Source organism: Astatotilapia calliptera, chromosome 3 (assembly GCF_900246225.1).
Source record: "Astatotilapia calliptera chromosome 3, fAstCal1.2, whole genome shotgun sequence".
NCBI lineage: Eukaryota > Metazoa > Chordata > Actinopteri > Cichliformes > Cichlidae > Astatotilapia > Astatotilapia calliptera.
In genome coordinates this window covers 34,617,702-34,636,395 of record NC_039304.1, presented here as the reverse complement: position 1 = coordinate 34,636,395, position 18,694 = coordinate 34,617,702, and the positions used below count along the sequence as shown (strand labels likewise).

General features: G+C 38.8%; 3 protein-coding genes across 7 annotated transcripts in view; 2 read left to right on the top strand and 1 right to left on the bottom strand.

Moving 5' to 3' along the window:
* LOC113019379 (protocadherin-15-like) overlaps positions 1-15,383 on the bottom strand; it is a 248,355-nt gene extending 232,972 nt beyond the window's left edge. For all 5 annotated transcript variants that reach the window (XM_026163064.1, XM_026163065.1, XM_026163062.1 and 2 more), the window contains exon 1: positions 14,703-15,383. The gene's annotated coding sequence lies outside the window, so the exon portion shown is untranslated. The remainder of the gene's footprint in view (positions 1-14,702) is intronic.
* LOC113019380 (uncharacterized) lies at positions 4,937-8,837 on the top strand. The gene is made up of 3 exons (XM_026163068.1): positions 4,937-4,966; positions 5,978-6,096; positions 6,179-8,837. Exon 3 carries the CDS (start codon positions 6,186-6,188, stop codon positions 8,832-8,834), a length of 2,649 nt encoding a protein of 882 aa, XP_026018853.1. The 5' UTR covers positions 4,937-4,966; positions 5,978-6,096; positions 6,179-6,185; the 3' UTR covers positions 8,835-8,837.
* On the top strand, positions 8,381-12,801 carry LOC113019382 (uncharacterized). Its single transcript, XM_026163070.1, has 5 exons — positions 8,381-8,842; positions 8,935-9,936; positions 11,309-11,467; positions 11,915-12,010; positions 12,089-12,801. The coding sequence occupies exons 1-5, from the start codon at positions 8,840-8,842 to the stop codon at positions 12,407-12,409; spliced, it is 1,581 nt and encodes a 526-aa protein (XP_026018855.1). The 5' UTR covers positions 8,381-8,839; the 3' UTR covers positions 12,410-12,801.
* Positions 15,384-18,694: the final 3,311 nt, after the last annotated feature.

Genomic DNA, 18,694 nt, shown 5'->3' with positions numbered 1-18,694 from the left:
CTGTTCTTCCTGTTTTGACAGGAGTGGTGTGCAGTTCTGCTGCTGTAACCCATCTGCTTCAACATGCTGTGTATTCAAATATGCTCTTCTGCATACCTTGGTATGTACATGTAGTAATTTGAGTTAGTGTCGCCTTCCTATTAGCTCAAAGTCTGGTTATTCTCCTCATATGCCTGGCATCAATAAAGCATTTTGCCCAGAGAACTCCAGCTGGATGCTTTTTCTTTTTTTTTTGGATCATTCTCTGTAAACCTCAGCGATGGCTGTGGGGGAAAATCCCAGTAAATCAGCAGTTTCTGAACTACTCAGATCAGCCAGTCTGGCACCGACAGCCATGCTGCATTCAAAGTCACTTAAATCATCCTTCTTCATTCTGATGCTTGGTTTGAACTTCAGCAGGTCGTCTTGACCATGTCTACATATCTAAATGCAGAGTTTCTGCCATGTGATTGCCTGATTAAACATTTTTCTTGAGGAGCAGTTGAAGAATTGTACCTAATTAAGTGTGGCGAATAAACCAAAAATGGTTTAGATTTGCTGCAACTACTCATGTGTGCAGATGTCAGACTATATCAGGGAGACTATATCTATAACAGCTTATTGTGTGCATTATGCCAAATATATAATACATCCCAGCAAACAACTGTGTTTGAAAGAAGCACTGAAAATGAGTCCTGTCGGACAAGCTCTTTTAATCGTGGGGTGCATTTAAAAATCATTTGTAGACATAAAAATTGGATCCATTCAACTGTTAAGACGCAGGCTCTGAAGAGAATATAGCACATTCACAAAATCCCTAATAGGATCTGGTAGAGAACATATGCTTTTGATATACACAAGGAATTGGTGAATGTCTCCAAAGGCTGCACATACCTCTACACACGCATAGAAACTGCAGATCTCAGCAATATGAATAGTCAGGCCTGCTTACACAAGTGTGGCTAATTCAATATGACATCTTTCTAATAGGTAGTCTGGCCTCTTGGGGGGGACTGGGCTAAATGCAGAGTGAACAGATATTACAAGTGTGAGGTGTTGATGTAAATAAAACTATAATAATAAGTCTTTTTTTGCAATTATAGTTAGTGTTGAAATTAATAAAGGGAATCAAAAGATTAAGCCCTTCTAGGCCTCGCAAGGAATTGGGACGAAAGAAAACCATCCCACAACGCCCTGTTTGGAAATAAATCAGATGATTAAGTCACACTGCTATCTGTGTCAGTTATGATCAAAGAGAGTAAGAAATCACGATGCAGTAACTGCAACTGTCTTATACAACTGCTCTGTTTGCTGAAACGTAGGCAGAACAGGTGTTAGTCTAAGAATTAGTCTCCCTTAAGGAGTGGTGTGAGTCAGGCACAAAAAGTGAAACGATGCTGGTGCATGGATTGAAACGTTGCAATGAAATGCAAATATCTCTTTGAGCATTTAAGTGAAGGTCGTGAAAGGTGCTTTTTAAAATGCACCGGTGTTTGGAGGCATACTCTCCTGTCTTTACGAAAACGGAACTTAAGAGCCAAAATATCCTTCGACACAGGGAAAGGTGAGGTGCACGACGAATGAGGGTGCTAAACCCAGACGTTCATTCCCAGTTGAATGTGACAGTTTAATCAGTCCAGATAATTCCCAAACTCCAGAAAATCCCCAAACTCCAGATAATTACCATTTACATGTTGGTAGGCTGTGCAAGGTCAAAAACCGTCTGTGATGAAATCTTAAATGAACAAGTGGAAACTTTAGTGTTAAACCTTTTGACCAAAACTGTGGTTAAAGTGTAAATTTAAGACAGCTGGTGGGGTCGGAGTATTTTTAAGCATTTTATTATTGCTGGAGTGCGTGATACTGTTGGTAGAGCATTTCCAGGTGTCTGTAATGATATGAGTGTAAAGCTCTTACACCTATGAGAAACTGTGTAGAAATCAGCATAATCAGTTGCCCTCCTGTTCAACACTAAACAACAAACTGGTCTCACAACTGCTGTAATGACGAAATTCAGGCACACTGCCAGGTGAAAAATGGCAGCACAGTGGTGTAATGGTTAGTACTGTTGCCTCACAGCAATAAGGACTTGGATTTGGATCCACTGGCTGGCTGAGACCCTTCTGTGTAGAGTCTGCATGTTCTCTATGTACTCTGGCTTCCTCCCGCAAGTGCATAGATGTGAAAGTTAGTATGATGTATGGATGGCTGGATGGATGACAGTAATCTAATAAGCTATTAATCTGAAGAATGTGGTGCAGCATTTCTAACACAGACCTTTGACAAACAGCGAGCAACAGCTGCTGGAGATGGTGGTATCAAGCTCAAACACCAGAGACCGAAACATTTCCCATAGACGATCACATCCTTGAGATCCATTTGGCTTTCTGCTTCATCATGTGTGAAATTCATGTTGGTACCATATGAAACATTTTCTATTGATTTTTTAATAGATCCTCTCAAACTTTTGACATTTAATGCATTTTTAATAGCTCAAGTGAAAAAAACAACTTTTTTATTGCAGTGGATAGTACTGTACAGAGCCGAAGAACAAAACTGTAAGATCTAGATCCGCGATATGATGACATCACCTCGCATTCTTGTCAAAACATGACAACTGAAAGAGATAAGCACTGGGAGTAGCACGACTAATGTAGCGCACCTAATTGTGAACCTTGGGATTCAGAGCAGGAGGAGTTACCTTGCCAGAAGGTGCATTTGAATTTTCTGAGTCTCAAGGACCCCGGATTGAGAACCACTGCAAAAACTGGACGGAAAGCATCAATTAAGTATTGCCAGATTTGAAATGATAATCCCTAAACTCAGCAGAGCTTTGTCTCTCTGACAGCACAGAAGAGCTTCTGTCAGTCAAATCACAAAATACTCAGAATGTCTAGTCCAGGTTACTTGGAAAAGACATGCTTATTTTCCTCAACAGTTTGAGAAGACACGTGCAAAACAAAAATGGATTTGAGCAAAAAGTCTAAAGGTGAAGATCACATTAACATTTTTAGGACAACAAATATTTTTGCTTAATTGAATCTGTGCTTAATTTTTTCTACACCTTAATTCGAACACAAGAACAATGACGTGTTTTGACCAGTGTAAGAATGAAGATTTAAGCAGTAAACACATTTTATTTCTCATGTATGTGTTGCTTTCTCATGATTTTTGATGATTTAAGCACGGCAAACGCAATGTAAGGTTAATGATCACAGCGCAAGTGCTAAACTAAAATAACTAAGTTAAAAATGAAGAAAAATATTTTTGGGGGAGAAAAGGTGAAGGAAGAGGAGGAGGTTAAAGCAAACTTGTTCTGCACTAATAAGTAACTAACTCAACGACAGTGAAACACGACTTCATAGAAAATCTCCCATTTGTAGGCAAGGACTAAGCCACAGTTATTTAAATCGAAGTCCTGGTGCCTCTGTCATCCAGCGTGACTAACAGGATTTGACATGGTGAGGAGTGGATGGGTCCCAGGTTCACAAAACACATTCTGTCTGTCTGACCCTCTCTTCACACACACACACACACACACACACACACACACACACACACACACACACACACACACACACACCTGCCTGTGTGCATATTTACAGGAAGCCACACGAAAGCAATGCCACATAATCCACTGAGTACACTGTTACACAGCCTCTTACTTGGCTTCACAATGGCACCGCAGCAATTCTGTTTTTTGTCATTACTGATTGCCTTCCTCTACCTGTGTGTGCCAGCCACTCTCATACATGACTGAGCAAGAGTCCCATCATACAAAGGTTAATATGATGGGTTTAGGTTTATTATGCAATTATGGGAACATAAGAATCAAGATTAAAAGAAACCCCACAGAACCATATTGTACCTGTTACACACACTTTACATCACTCCTACACTGTAAAAAATCAAACTTGCAGTTGTTGAGCTTACAGTCATTTCTTTCACAATTCAACAATAAAAGTTCAGTTGGCCCATAAACTCAAATACATTAAGGGTTTCAACTAATCATTTAACGTTTTGGAGCAAAAGTTGGTCTCAAATGAAATTTATTGCTGGCAAAATGAATGAATTCAAGTTTTACATGAGTTGAAGCTGTTGGCGCCTTTCTGTGCCTGAGTACGCATGCGCATCTCATATTTTTGGATGCTACGGGGTCTACTTTGCGCTTTTGCAAGGACTGAAAGCCACCTGCCCGTCTGCCTTAATGAGAACGTGAGGCTAGGAGCTGTTCATCTCAAGTTTCTAAAGGCAAGTAATGTTTCTTTTATTATATCAGACAGTATATGTTTGAACAGTCTCAATTTGTCTGTTAGAAATATCACAACTGAAGTTCTTCGTATTTTTCCGAAACTTAGCATAGCATTACTTTCTTGGCTAAGAAGCCTTGTGGCTTATGGGTATGTGTTTACTATATCATTTAAGATTCCATGTCACAAACTACGTGCCATGTCACAAAACAATGAAAATCCGACAAACTTCGCTACTAAAGAGTCGCGCTCATATCTGACAAGCCTCCGCGACACCCCCTATGCGTATTTCATGAAGTGCAGTCTGTGGCCGCCATACCACCGAACGAAACAAAATAGGCTGGCTCACTCATGACCAACGGCAGCAACCCCCCACCGCTATTTAAATAAAATAAAATAAAGTTCGGGGGCGCCTGCTGCCATGTCGTTTAATTTGTTCGAATCACATCTAGCCAATAAAATGTGTGCTTTAGTTTCTGTGTGAACGGGGTGGTGGAGTCCTCATGGCCAGCGAGCTCCACTAAATGAAATATGAGATGTGACAATATAGTTTATATCGATATAGTCTACATTATCATTATACTCGTGGAGCCGCAAGTTTGCCTCTCTTTCGTCCACTTTTGTCTCTACGCTGTGTTACTCCGCCTCTCTCCTTCACTGAACACAACTCCCCCTCCCCCATCGCTTCACCTGCAGGCAACGACAAGATGGACACGGCAGCTATCAAAGAGGAGCTGGTCGGTAAAAAGAAAACATTTGAAGATTACTATTTTAGTACTGTCAGCGTAAAGTTAATGCCATAACTGCATTAACGGGGCAAATCTCCGTTGACTAGTTACCGCGGATCACCCCGTGCGTGGGGCTGGGTGGCGTTAGTGAGCTAACCGGGCTAACGCGTTGACGCACGGCCTAAAATCCTTTCATCTCAAAAATCGACAGTCTGCCTTATGTATGAATTCTGGTTGTGCTTACTGACCTCGAACCAATTTTATGTGGTACACAGCTTAAAAAAATATGTCAAAAAATGTTTTGGTACGACTTTGGTAAGCTATGAAGCTGCACTGCTTGATGGATTGTTGGAGCATTACGGCTACCGAGGAGCCTCGCAGAGTGATACGTACTCTGCTTCAACGTAATATTACCATATTATGCGTGTAAGGACCATAAATGGCGCCTGTAAGAGACACGGTTACAAAGAGGATTTCAAACTCCAGGCTGTCAGTTGCGCAGTAGAACTTGGAAACAGAGCAGCTGCAAAATCTGTCTTTGTTATTATGCTCAGCATCTTTTATTTTACATTTTGACTGCACAATTGTGAGCTTTTTGTTATGCACAAAACAACATTGTTTTGGTTTATTTATGGAGCACCATTAATAAATGCACTGATAATTTAAACAGATGCTTCAGGAGTTTTATCCCACTCATACTCTCAATCCAATGTTTGTCATTCTAAGTTGTAAAACCAATCACACAAAATTATCCTTGGCTTACATAATACATCCCAGTATACTGTTGGTGCATTCCATGTAGAATACAATTTGTTAATAATAAATTAAATAAATTAAACATTTGATGTAATGTATGTTTTGTAAATTATTTGTTTTACTGTGTTTCACATGGCATTTTACAAGGCAGAATCAGCTCACTTTAGTGAGCCAAAAAAATTAGGACAGGAGAAAAAAATTCTTAAGTAATGTCAGGAAGCTGGTATTTTATTTTAAAACTAATTGCTATTTTTATTTATTTAGAGAATTAAAAGCCAACTCCAGACCACTGCTTGTCCTGATTTATGAGGGACTGATGAGGAGTTGGTAAGGAGAGGAATCAGAACAGGAGTGCCTGCCCCCCGCCCCAAACACATTATCAGGTAATGTAACTTTGGTAATTTGAGATTAATTCAGGTTTCTTTTGAATTGTTGACACTGTCCTCTCCTCTCTTCTCATTATAGCTTTTGTATGCAGTGCCAGTTCTGCTCTTTTGTCTGTTCAAGCCAAGAAGTACTCTTAAGACATCACCAGCTACGACATAGAAGAGGATTTCATTTGCCCTGTGTTTACAGTGACTGCGTCTGTTCGTTCAGGACACGAGGGGCATTGAAGTCTCACCTTAGCAGATCACACAACAGGGCTAAGAAAAGGCAGGAGATCTCAACATTTTTTTGTGATTTTTGTGAATTTAAGGAAAACTGCTCACAGCATACATTTATTTCACATATTTTAAGGCACTTAAAAAAAAATCAGACTGTATCCTGTCCTTTCCAAAAATGTGACTATGCTACCAACAATTTAACAACCTTTACGTCACACACAAGCAGAAAGCACAAAAACTCAAAAGATATAAAAAACTGTATTAGACTGATTTCTCATGCAAATGCATGTCCTAGTGAAAGTAGCTCCCCTGATAAATCCTTAAATACCTCTCAGGAGCCAGAGACATTACCAAGTGGTTCAGGTGTAGCATCAAGTGATAAAGAGGACAATGAGTTTGTAGATTACCAATGTCTTGAACATAAAATAGCTAGACTTTTTCTATGCATGCAAACATTGTTACATGTTTCTAAAAGTGCTTTGCAGAGAATTATTGAGGAAATTAGTGACATTTTAAAATTTTCTCAGGTTCATTCATTTCAAAGAATCAAACAGGTGCTTGCTGAACAGAACATTGAGGCAGATGATGATGTAATTAAAAATATAAATGATGCACTTTTCAAAACCAACCCATTAATTATCTCAACAGAACCAAAAGGTGCATTATCTACTGATTACAAGAGAAATATTTATTTCAAGAATAATTTTCATGTAATTGAGCCTACAGAGTACATCTACAAAGCGAGAACTAGAAATACATTTGTTTATGTCTCAGTAAACCAGGTCTTGGAGAACTTATTGAAAGAGAAAAGTTTCTTTGAAAAGTTAGCATTTGATAAAGAAATTAGTGAAGGTTACAGATCATTTAGAGATGGGCAGTATTTCAAAAACAACAAGCTTTTAGGATTGCAAGATACTTGCATTAGTTTAGCTTTGTATATTGACGACTTTGAAATATGCAACCCTTTAGGAACATCTCGAAAAATTCATAAAATAACTGCTGTCTATTGGGTTGTACTCAACTTATCTGCAAGGTTTCGTTCTACATTACACTCAATACAGCTTGCTCTTCTTGGTAAAAGTGTAGACGTTAAACAGTTTGGGTATGATGCTTTTCTTTATCCACTCATTGAGGATTTAAAATGTCTTGAAAGCACAGGGGTGTATGTTGAATCTTTAAATAGTTTTTTAAAGGGAACTGTATTTTGTGTCTGTGCAGATAACCTTGGGGCTCACAGCCTTGCAGGCTTTTTGGAGTCCTTTAATGTCGACAAATTTTGTCGATTTTATAGTATTGATAAACATCAGATTGCAGCTCTTGATCCTACAGAATTTCCATTAAGAACTGTGGAACAGCATAACATTTTTCTAGAAGAGCTTGAGGATGGTCAAAGACAAAGTGTGTGTGGTGTCAAAGGTTCCTGTGCCTTAAGTGCGTTGTCCTATTTTCATCCAGTCACTGGATTTCCTCCAGATATATTACATGATTTCTTTGAAGGTGTTGTCCCTGTGGAATTGTGTTTGTGTCTTCAAGATTTAATCAGAAAGGGTTTTATTACATTTGAAGGATTAAACAAACGTATAAAATCATTTCCATATAAATTCTCTGATAATCTCAACAAGCCACAACAAATTACAAAAGCCAGTTTTGGAACAGGAAGAGTGAGTGGCAATGGACATGAAAACTGGACACTTTTGCGTTTGCTGCCTTTTATCATTGGGACCCGTATACCAGAACATGAGCCATCATGGGAAGTATTGATGGACCTTAAGGAGCTTGTTGAAATTGTTGTCTCGACAACTCTATCAGAAGAAATATTGTCATACTTGGACACCAAAATATTGGATCATCGACGATTACTGATAGAGACTTTTCCTGATTTTAATTTGAAGCCAAAACACCACTATATTGAACATTATAGTCATCTTGTGCGTTGTTTTGGTCCCTTAGTTGATTTGTGGACTATTCGATTTGAATCTAAGCACAACTTTTTCAAGAAAACTGTGCATGATGTCCAATGTTTTAAGAATATACTACTAACACTTTCTTCAAAGCATCAACAAATGATGGCATACTTGTTAGATGGTCACAGTCTTTTTAAACCAAGTCTGCATGTTGATAATATTGACACAGTTGACATCTGTTTCTTGAATGAAAATCTTCAGAAGTGCTTGAAACTGAAATATCCACAGGTAAAAGCTGTGTCATTTGCTAAATGTGTTTATCTGTATGGGACCCAGTATGTTAAAGGCATGATCATTTCATCAGGACAACTGAGTGGACTACCTGAATTCTACAAGATACTGAACATTTTGGTAGACTCTGGGAAAGTGTCATTTGTTGCTACAAAGCTCTCCTCTTGGTTTATGGAACACTACAGATCATATCGGCTTGACAGCAGCTACAAAGATCTGGAAATACTTGACCCAGAAGATTTGAATGATTACCACCCTTTAGCTGAATACTGCGTAGATGGACAACTGATGGTGACACCTGTTACGTGCCTCCTGCATTGAAAGTGATGGTATGTATTATTCATAAATAGTTTTCAGTTGATTACTTTGAATTTGTCAATTATTTAGAATTGCGCCCTTTTTTTTTGGTTTGTCTTCACAGGCCCTGTTACTGCGAGTCCACGTCAGTCCAAAACTTATCAGAAAAATCCAACTGTCCACTGTTCCAGAATCTGTGAAGCAGCTTCAAGATGAACTACAAGCAAAGCTTGGACTTGAAGGTGACTTTGCAATACAATATGAAGACCCAGATTTTGGGAACGCACTTTGCAACCTGATGGATATTAAGGAGCTACCTGCTGGACGGGCAGTGTTGCACCTCATTTGGGAGGAAAATGCATCAGCCTCGCCACCACAGACTCCATCTGATCATAGCGCTATCTCATCTATTGATACAGCCAGTGTGAGTTCAGCATCTTCTTTCAGCCCATCCTCATCCACAAAGACCTACATGCGTAGCACTTCACAGTGGCCAAATCCATTTCCTATCCCAACCTTTTCCTATGATGTAGCGTTAAAACTTCGCAAGGGCAATGAGGTATATGAGAAAGCAGGGGCAAATTTAAGTGTAACAAGAGACATCAAGATGGAAATTCTAGACAAGTTGGCACAAGAAATGTTTGCAATCAAAGCGTACCCTGACAAGAATGAAATAACATCTGTTGCACAGGAGCTAGTTTCCAAACATCCCTGCCTCAAAGAGCCTGGCAATGGCACAGGATATGATGGTTGGGCAACAAGCATTAAGTTCAAGCTTGGCAACTACCGTTCCAAGCTAAGTAAAGCTGGATGTAGTGAAGTTGCAGTCAATCGAAAAAGAAGAGGGGAAGAAGATGACAGTGGCTCAAATAGATTTTCCTTAAAGAAACCAAAGCGAGGTGAAGTCAACTTTATCCCTGATGGCCCAGAAAACTACAATGATGAGTCTCTTGAAAATGAAAGATGCATTTTGGAAGATGAAATGAAGAAGAGGGATAAGAACATGGCACTCATCACCCAAAAGATGGACATCACATTCTCTCTCAGGAGGAAAGAAGTTGTGGAGATGCAGCCCTTGGTCAAGGAAATGCAGCTCAGATGGCCAGCTCTCTTCTTGAAAGAACAGGTAAGATAATCTCTTAAATATTTAAAGGAAAACTTCCGTTTTTTTTTTTTTCTTCTTCCCTTTTTCCCCAGTGTGGTCTTATTTCTAAAATGGAAAACGTTCATTTATTCACCCAGAAAAATTTCAAGGCATTTGGAGTTGTTAGAAAGAAATTTTAATCCCAATGTTACGAGTCAGTCGTTTTGCAAGAGAGAGCTGAGCCACGGTTATGGGGAAAGGATTCACTGAGACAACTAAGAAATGCCTGAATTAAGCCAAAAACCACTCTGGAGGGTTTTTAATCTAAGGAAATAACATTAAAATGTGTTTAAAAGCTCCAAAAAGTTGATTTTACATGATATAGGACCTTTAAAAGCATCTGTTTGTATCACTCCAATATCTTGTAGAAAAGGTTGAAGGCTCGCGATGAGCTAACAATGCTAGTGGTAAAATATAAAAAAAATACTTGGCTCTAAAAATATGAAGCTAATTTTGGTATTACCAACAACTATTGAAGTGAAATCTATTTACTTGTCAACTTGCTGTGTATAATAACGGATTGCTTTTATTTCGCTCTTCTCTGGGCACCCAAAGCGCTTTACAATTCCACTACTCACTCACTCTCACATTCACGCATCGGTGCAGGGAAACCACAGTTGTAGCCACAGCTGCCCTGGGGTAGACTGACAGAAGTGACGCTGCCATATCGCGCCTCTGGCCAACACCAGTAAGCGGTAGGGTAAAGGGTCTTGCCCAAGGACACAACGACCAGGACAGAGAGAGCTGGGGATAGAACCAGCATCCTTCCGGTTACAGATGAGCTTCCCAACCCCCTGAACCACGGTCGCCGCAATGACGTGTCTTCACTGGGCATCTAGAATCTTTTGGTGCTGACCCTTAGCAGGCAACAGCCATGAAACTCACAGAACAGGATTGAGAAAGTCACTTACGTGTTATGAAAGTATACAAATTTGACCACAGGATGTTATTCTTACTTCATTCCTACATAACTATAAAATTAATGGAATTTTTTCAATGAATTTAAAATACAATTTATTGATTTATTTCTTTTCTGCAATGAATCCTGTAACAATTGAAACCATTATTTTGTCTTATCAACATTTGATTAGGTATTCTATAGACTTACTGTAAGATCTGCCGATCAGATTTTTCTTGGGTTTTTTTTTTTTGTTTTTTTTAATACGTCAGTTATAATTTGTACCACCACTACCACTAAAGGAAAAAAAAAAAATCCAATCAAGGCCTGACCAATAGATCAACCGAGACTAAATGTTTTGAAATTAAGCTCTTTTAACCAAATTTGAAAACAATGTGATTTTTATATAATGTACCTTTAAAAGCTTTCTTCTATATTTTTTTTGTTGCTTTGTAGATTTGTGCGGAATTCTCACGCATTACCACCAAGGATCTCATGGGGACCTTCTTGACTGCCCTCGACACTTACTCACTTCGGCTGATTAAGCTGTATCGAATTAGAAAAGCTGCTTTCCGCAATGACATGGATTCCCTGTTGCAGAAGTTTGATGAACAGGTAATATATAAAAATGTATTTGTGTCTGGTTTATGAGGAACCTGAAGTTCCCACTGTAACGAAAGATACTTTATTAAATATTTACTAAATTGATGTAAAAATTGTTAGTTTTCAAAAAGTGTGTCCTGAATGGGATTATAAGCTAACAAGCAGCGCTGTGTTTGGCAGATTGCAGGTCATGACAGACAGTTCAACTCTCATCCCACTCATGGCACTTTTTGTTATAAATGTTGTAATAAGTGTGCTACATTTGTTGCACATCAAAATTACTTAAAAAATAAATAAATAAAAAAAATCTGACAAAAACATGACCAATTATCTGTAATAACTCATTTCAACATCTTATTTCTTAAGGCTGTATTTTGAGCAACAACACTTAATGTGTTTTAAAAACAAAATGGTAGGTTTATAAATGAGACTGAGTCTTATTTGATTTCCTTGTTTTAGGTCTCAAACATAGTCCAGCATCGACGAACCATCAGTTTGGAAGGGTTACCGATATTTGTTCGCGACGACGAGACCAAACTCTTCTTAACATGTCTGGTGAGTATGCAAATCTACTCAATCTTCAGTTTTGGTTTTCAGAGACTTATATGTACTGTTGTTTTTTATTTTGCATAGGATACAGATCCAGTTGAGAGGGCAACCCGAGGTGTTACGGTGGGCATCCTCACTGTTCTGGAGGACTACGTGGGACCCAACTCGCAGTCCACAGTGGTCAACACTGCCATTGTTTTGGAAGAGGACATTATTCTTGATGATCTGCCAGACCTTCCCACTGCCTTTGCCTACTTGTTTGGCCTACTTTATGGGCTCAACATGGAGTTTCCCAAAGAACTCAAGTACACATTTGAAGCTGTGCAACACATTTTTATGGAGTTGACATCTACCTGTTCCCAGAGGATAAGAAGCTTCAAAACCAAGCTCTTAACCAAAGTCTAACCTATTTGACAACATGTTCAACTCAAATACAACTTGTGTAAAACAGAATGCAGCAATTTGTTTTGATTTACAGTTTTTGGGTTTTGTGGCAAGTTGCTCTGAAAAAAGTTCATTTCTGTCTTTAAGAAAACGGTAAGGTGCAGAAAGTTCTGAATCAATGTCTTCTGTTCTAACTTTACTTAATGTAGCTTGCATGACTGATTGCAGATTTCATGTATAACATGTTATTATAAAATGTTGAAAGGTTTTATTCTAACTTGAGCTGTTTTAAAAAAATTTTATAATCTGGTTTTAGGTACATTTGTATTAGTTTTATAACAAATGTGGCGCGATACTGAACTTCACAGGAAATTGGAGTGTTGATTACTATTAAAAGACAAGTGGTGGAAAAATTTGTTTGAAAGTTGTTTGCTGTATGGAAACCAGATAGAAGTTGTTCACATCCTGCCATCTGATGTTTTGAATCCGTTTGTTAGTGACTATCTATCAAGATAGGTTTGATATTCTGTCTGACAACACCACCTTTAAAATTGGATGAGTAACATTTGTTACAAAAATTTGACTTTTTTTGTGTTTTTGGAAGGACTTTATTTGTGGCTGAATGTTGTCAGTATGTTAAAAATGGCTGATCTCAAAAGTCAACATTGTCAGTGGTGCAGTTGTGTTTGAACACAAAGTTATTTGAAAATCAACTGTGTAAACATTCATTGGTACAACAGGGAGCACCTCATGAAAACTATGAAAGATACTTTTTCTAAACTTTAGGAAATTGATTGGCAAAACAAAAAAAAATATGTTGTGTAAACTTTAGGAAATACGTTGCCGAAACTAAAACTAATACCTTTTGTAAACTTTAGGAAATACGTTGCCGAAACTAAAACTAATACCTTTTGTAAACTTTACGAAATACGTTGCCGAAACTAAAACTAATACCTTGTGTAAACTTTAGGAAATACGTTGCCGAAACTAAAACTAATACCTTGTGTAAACTTTAGGAAATACGTTGCAAAAACAATAAAATATGAGTTGAGAAAAAGGACAATTATTAATTTTGTCAACACAAAAACATTAGCTAAAGCAACTTATCTCCTAAACTTGAAATTATAAGTTATCCATCAGAACCTAAAAACGTAAATGCAGTCGGTTGCCTTGAGTTTTTAAGTTTTAGCAACGTTTTTTTTTTTACAGTGTAGCTCGTGCCACCTCTGACTTTCTCCCCTCGCTATCTTCTTTGTGTTGAGGAGGCGACAGCTTGCAGTAATTTAAAGTAATCGGATGATTCTCTCTCTTTTCATAATCCGAGACACACAGGCTGCTGTGAGGTAACCTGCTTTGGACGGGACCGCTGCAATAGGCAGTCGACAGACAGCCCACGTACTGTAGCGTGGACGCTACTTGTTGAAAATAAATTACACTCTTTCAGACGGCATGAGAACGATCTCTTACAAGGTAGTGTCGGGGACACTGCCGCTCTGTTAGGAAAGTGACTTACAGACCACGTGGTTAAGATGGGTTTTTAACCTCAAGACCAACATAAATACAACTTAATTCACTTTATCCACCTTAATCGCGTCAAAAAAATACCCATAAACAAGCGTGGTGCTGGTGACATTAAAGAAATTACTGACATTTACTATTACTCTTATTAAGATCACAGCCAGAGAATCATAATCAATAGCTCGGTGATATCTGAACTAGACTACAGCTCTGGAGTGCTTACAAATATGTAGAGTCGTCTTGAATAAAGCCGACGTCAGTTTACTAAACCAGCATTAATAATCCCTTCAGCCAGTTTCAGCACCACGGAGAGCGAATCTTCTCACTGGTCCATAAACATAGTATTCAAAGTACTTTATGATACTGTATTTTGGACTTTTTTCATTGCAGGTGTCATATTATGCCTATAGCCTATAACCCCCACCCTCCCCCCAATTTTGGTAGCAGAAGGGATGTTTTGTATCCACACAAACGCGCATTGCTTCATCTCTACCCACCCCCAAAAGAAAGAAAGAAAGAAAATACCTTGTGGAGGGGTTTGAACTGTGTGGGTTTATAATGCTCTGGAAATAGAAGCAGCAGTCAGGAGCAGAGCAAATACATGAAACAGAAGCGGTGCCTTTGGGTGACTAAAGTCACTACCGCACGCACGCGCACACACACACACACACACACACACACACACACACACACACACACACACACACACACACACACACACACACACACTATAAGTCAGAGATGTTTCAGGCAGTAAAGTAACACGGGCTCCGACTGGATGCTGTGTACGACTTACCGTGTCGTCCTCGTTGAAGCCATATGTTTCACACACAAATCTACTTTTCCGCACACTGTTGCTGTCTTTGGGCCGCGGTAACACACAGCCCGGTGGAAAAAATCCAAGAAATAACATCCACACAACTCATCCACCCGCCTCGGTTAAGGACTGACCCCACTTTTGTGTGTGTTGAGGGGGGAAGAAGAAAATCCCGTTGTCGGTCTCTTCAAGACGAGAGAAACATCGAGTAGTTTATTTTCAAGTCACAAAAAAGAAAGAAAAAGAAAAGGAGGAAGAAGAAAAAGAAGCGATGCTCTTCATGCCATGCTCTTCGCTTTCGTGCGGTAAAGATAGTCTTCCTCTGCTCTAGTCTCCTTTAGTTTAAGTCCCCAGTGTGGGAGTCACAAGGTAACTACGAGCTCTGTAGGAGAGACAGAGTAACAGTATATGTGCTCTAATGTTCTCCCTTGCTTTCCCAGCCAAAGAGAGGGAGAGGGGGGGAGAGACCGAGCGACACCAGCTGAAGGAAGAGAGAGGCGATGCGCAGTCAGAGAGAGAATATTTGTCTTATGGTAGCTGTGCAAGTACCGCAGGAGCAGCAAGCGGCAGGGATGGTGATCGGTGCACCGTCATCTAATTACCTCAACGGCAAAAAGCGCCCGGATTAGCGGGTGGTTGCTCTGCTATGTCCCGCTGCTCTGCTCTGGTCTTAGCGTCGCATGGCGGAGAGGGGAGGATAGGAGCGCTATCAGACTATCCTATCAAATTTTAATTAGTCAGTACTCTCTCATACTCACTCACTTAAAAAAGCAAAACAAAAAAACAAAACAGCAAATGACAGAAAGACACAAATAATGATTCGAGACAGCACATCACTTTCCTGCCCTGAAATCAAATGCCTTTTATTTGGATACTCAGAGGTAAAAACAAACAAAAATCGCCGTGATTGTGTTTCTGTTTCTTTTGGCATTGCAGCAAAGGTCATTCTACAGGTGCGCGGTTCCATATTAAAAAGGCACACCTTGCCAACTGTGCAGGACTGGATGAACTTTAATTCCCTACGTGCATTGTGGAAAGAGACACCAGTTAACCGCTGGATTTCATGCTTCTCTGGAGTATCAGTTTTTAAGAGCTGACTGCTAATGTGTTTCTTTCACTGTTCCAATACTTGCAAAGTCCAATTTCAAGAAGTCACCTTGCTCAGTTCTCCGTAATAACACCTTAGACATGTTCTTTTAAGTAAGCTAAGTAATGCTGCAGATCGCACAGAAAGTTGACATTAAACATTATCCTGGCATTGTACATTGAACTTTATCATCATTACATTCACAGTTACTCCAGCAATCACACTCCCCAATGGCAGTGGTCTCTCCTGGACACACAGGGCCACAGTAACATTGTAAAAACTGCTTAGAAAAGCATAACAGAGCTCAAAGAGCTGTTCAATAGTGCAGGGAGACTCCAAAAGTCTTGTTCTGTTGCACGGGGCCACTCAAAAGTGCCTTGAGGCAAAGCTTGTTGTGCTGTATAAATAAAACTGAATTGAATTGACTTCTATAAATTCCTAGTGTATAAAATAGCAGTGAAGTCTATGGCAATTGAAAATATTATCATTTGTTTTGCATGCATGCAAAGATAATTCAGCAAGTAACCTTTGAACAACACATGTATAGTAAGACAGCAAAATGGCAAAATTGTACATAAAAGAGTGCTCCACTAGTTAACCATCATTTGAATGGCACCATCAAACTCATGATAGGCAGATTAAAAAAAGCGGGTTCAGAAAAAACAGACTAACTACTCTTCATTTTCAAAATTTGACCTTCACTTTACCCACAATACAATTCAGCCACCCCCAGCTTCTTTGGATATTTATGTACATTAAGATTAGTATCAGCTAAAATAGCCTGAAGTCATTATCCTCATGCAGAGATCTGGTAAGGTCACATCTTTCTAACTCCGACACCCATGTTTTTTTTTTTTAAACATGGCCCCACTACTTGAGGTATTTGCACAGCTTGCACTTTAACCATAAAAGGCTTCATGTGGCTTTTCTTTTTTTTTGGTTACAAATACTGTAATACTTCCCAAGACCTGTAAACAGACTTTGATGTGCAAACTCGGAGGAAACACAAATACAGTGCCCGAGAAAATGATTCCATGCATACTATTAAAGATTTCACACCACAGGTTACCTACCCTTTATGTCTTTGTATGAGGAAGTAACTCCATACGCAAACTGTAGACTGACCCTGCTGTAGAAACGAATCCCTGAACTGCCAATACACTGCTACCCTTGACAGTAACATGATACAGAACATCACCAAATGTTGCTTAAATATTTCCAAGATACTTCTAGATAAAAGTTTTACAAGCCTATATAAAATGCAGTATTTCTAATAAAAAATTCTGTAGTTTCAGTCTTTTTACACAGGAGGAGCTGCAGAATGCATGCTGGCTAAACTTGCTAATTTTCAAAGAGTTTCTTTGCAGATACAGAATGTAGATTCCAGAAGCATCACCCAACTCCTGCAGAATCTCCGTAAAGACTTGATAACAAGTCAGTCTCAAGGGTTAATCAGTCTCTAAAGAAAATCAATCTTTGCACCTCACAACATCCATATAATATAACAATTATTCTCAATCCACTGATCGTTTTACTCCTCCCCCTCTTTTTAAAAACAAAAGATGACTTCACAGGCAATGACAAAGGGTTGTTTATTTTGTGAGTCATTGTCCTTTAATCAAACTGCACATTGGCACTTGAAAAAAAAAAAGGAAAATATATCAGCATAGCAGTAGAAATGGGCTACCTGAAGACAAGAAGAGTAAACACAGACTTCATTTAGCCAGTGTCTAGTCTGTTTGCTCATCTGGACAGAAAAGAACAGTAAGCTGAAAGAAGGGGATTTAAAACTGAGTAATCCTTAATAATCAAGCTTCACCGCTACGTTGTTTAAATTGTGCAAGTGTTTAGAAACTGTGAGCAAACTGTTAAATAGTTTGTCTTAAATAGGCCACATTTGAGCCTATTTAAGATAATAATAATAATAATACAAACGATTGATTATTGAATACAAAAATCAAACTGCTAGAATGCCACTTGCTCAAATTATAATTTAGTTATAATTTACTTGGAGATCTTGAAAAGGTACAGGTTAGCTTCTGTTGGCACTGCAATATGAAATTCACATGTTGTTGTCATTCTGTAGCACAAAATAGAGTTACTGCTATCACACGAGTTCATGAGTGCACTAGCTTGTGTTGCTTCATAGAGGTCAGATTTTAAATCACAGTAATTTAAGCACTGTTTATAATAGAAATATAAAGCTGAGAATATTTTTTTCACCCTTAAGTAACATGTTGCATGGAAAGTAGAAAAAAAAATCTATAATCACCACGAAACAACTTCAGGATGTGGACCAGCAGGCATAGACCAGGATAAAAGTGCACCTGAGTTAAGAACAGATTTGACTCCTGGCTTTATATTCGACTGATAAAACACGAGATAGGAAGAGTGATAGCTGTAAAACAGCCATCTGCTCGTTTTTTTGTTTTTTAATAGTGCATCTTGTAATTACCTTCCTTATTTATTAATTTGATGAAAAAGTCAGAATATGATGAATGTGCTAGACATTCTGCGTTTCCTCACGATAACTGTAACATCTACATGTACTGAACAGTGAAAAAAAAAACAAAAACAGAAGTGGCCCTGTTGGGTTGGATTGATGTGAAAGCAGTTACAGAGTTTGGCCACTTTAAATTGAAATCTGATTGCACAAATTAAAAGTTTCAAATCGCTTCCAGTAAAAGGGGTTTGCCATCAGAGGGCCAGGCCAATTATAGCCCCACACCACTGTGATCTTACCTGTGTGTCCATCTGCTCCGCTCTGCTCTTTGGGATTACATCAAATCCTATTGAGCTCATGGGACAGAAGCCAAGATCAGCATGCCTGAACCAATCATTATAAACCACCAGCACAAGAGAAGTTTGTCTTTTCTTACAAAGC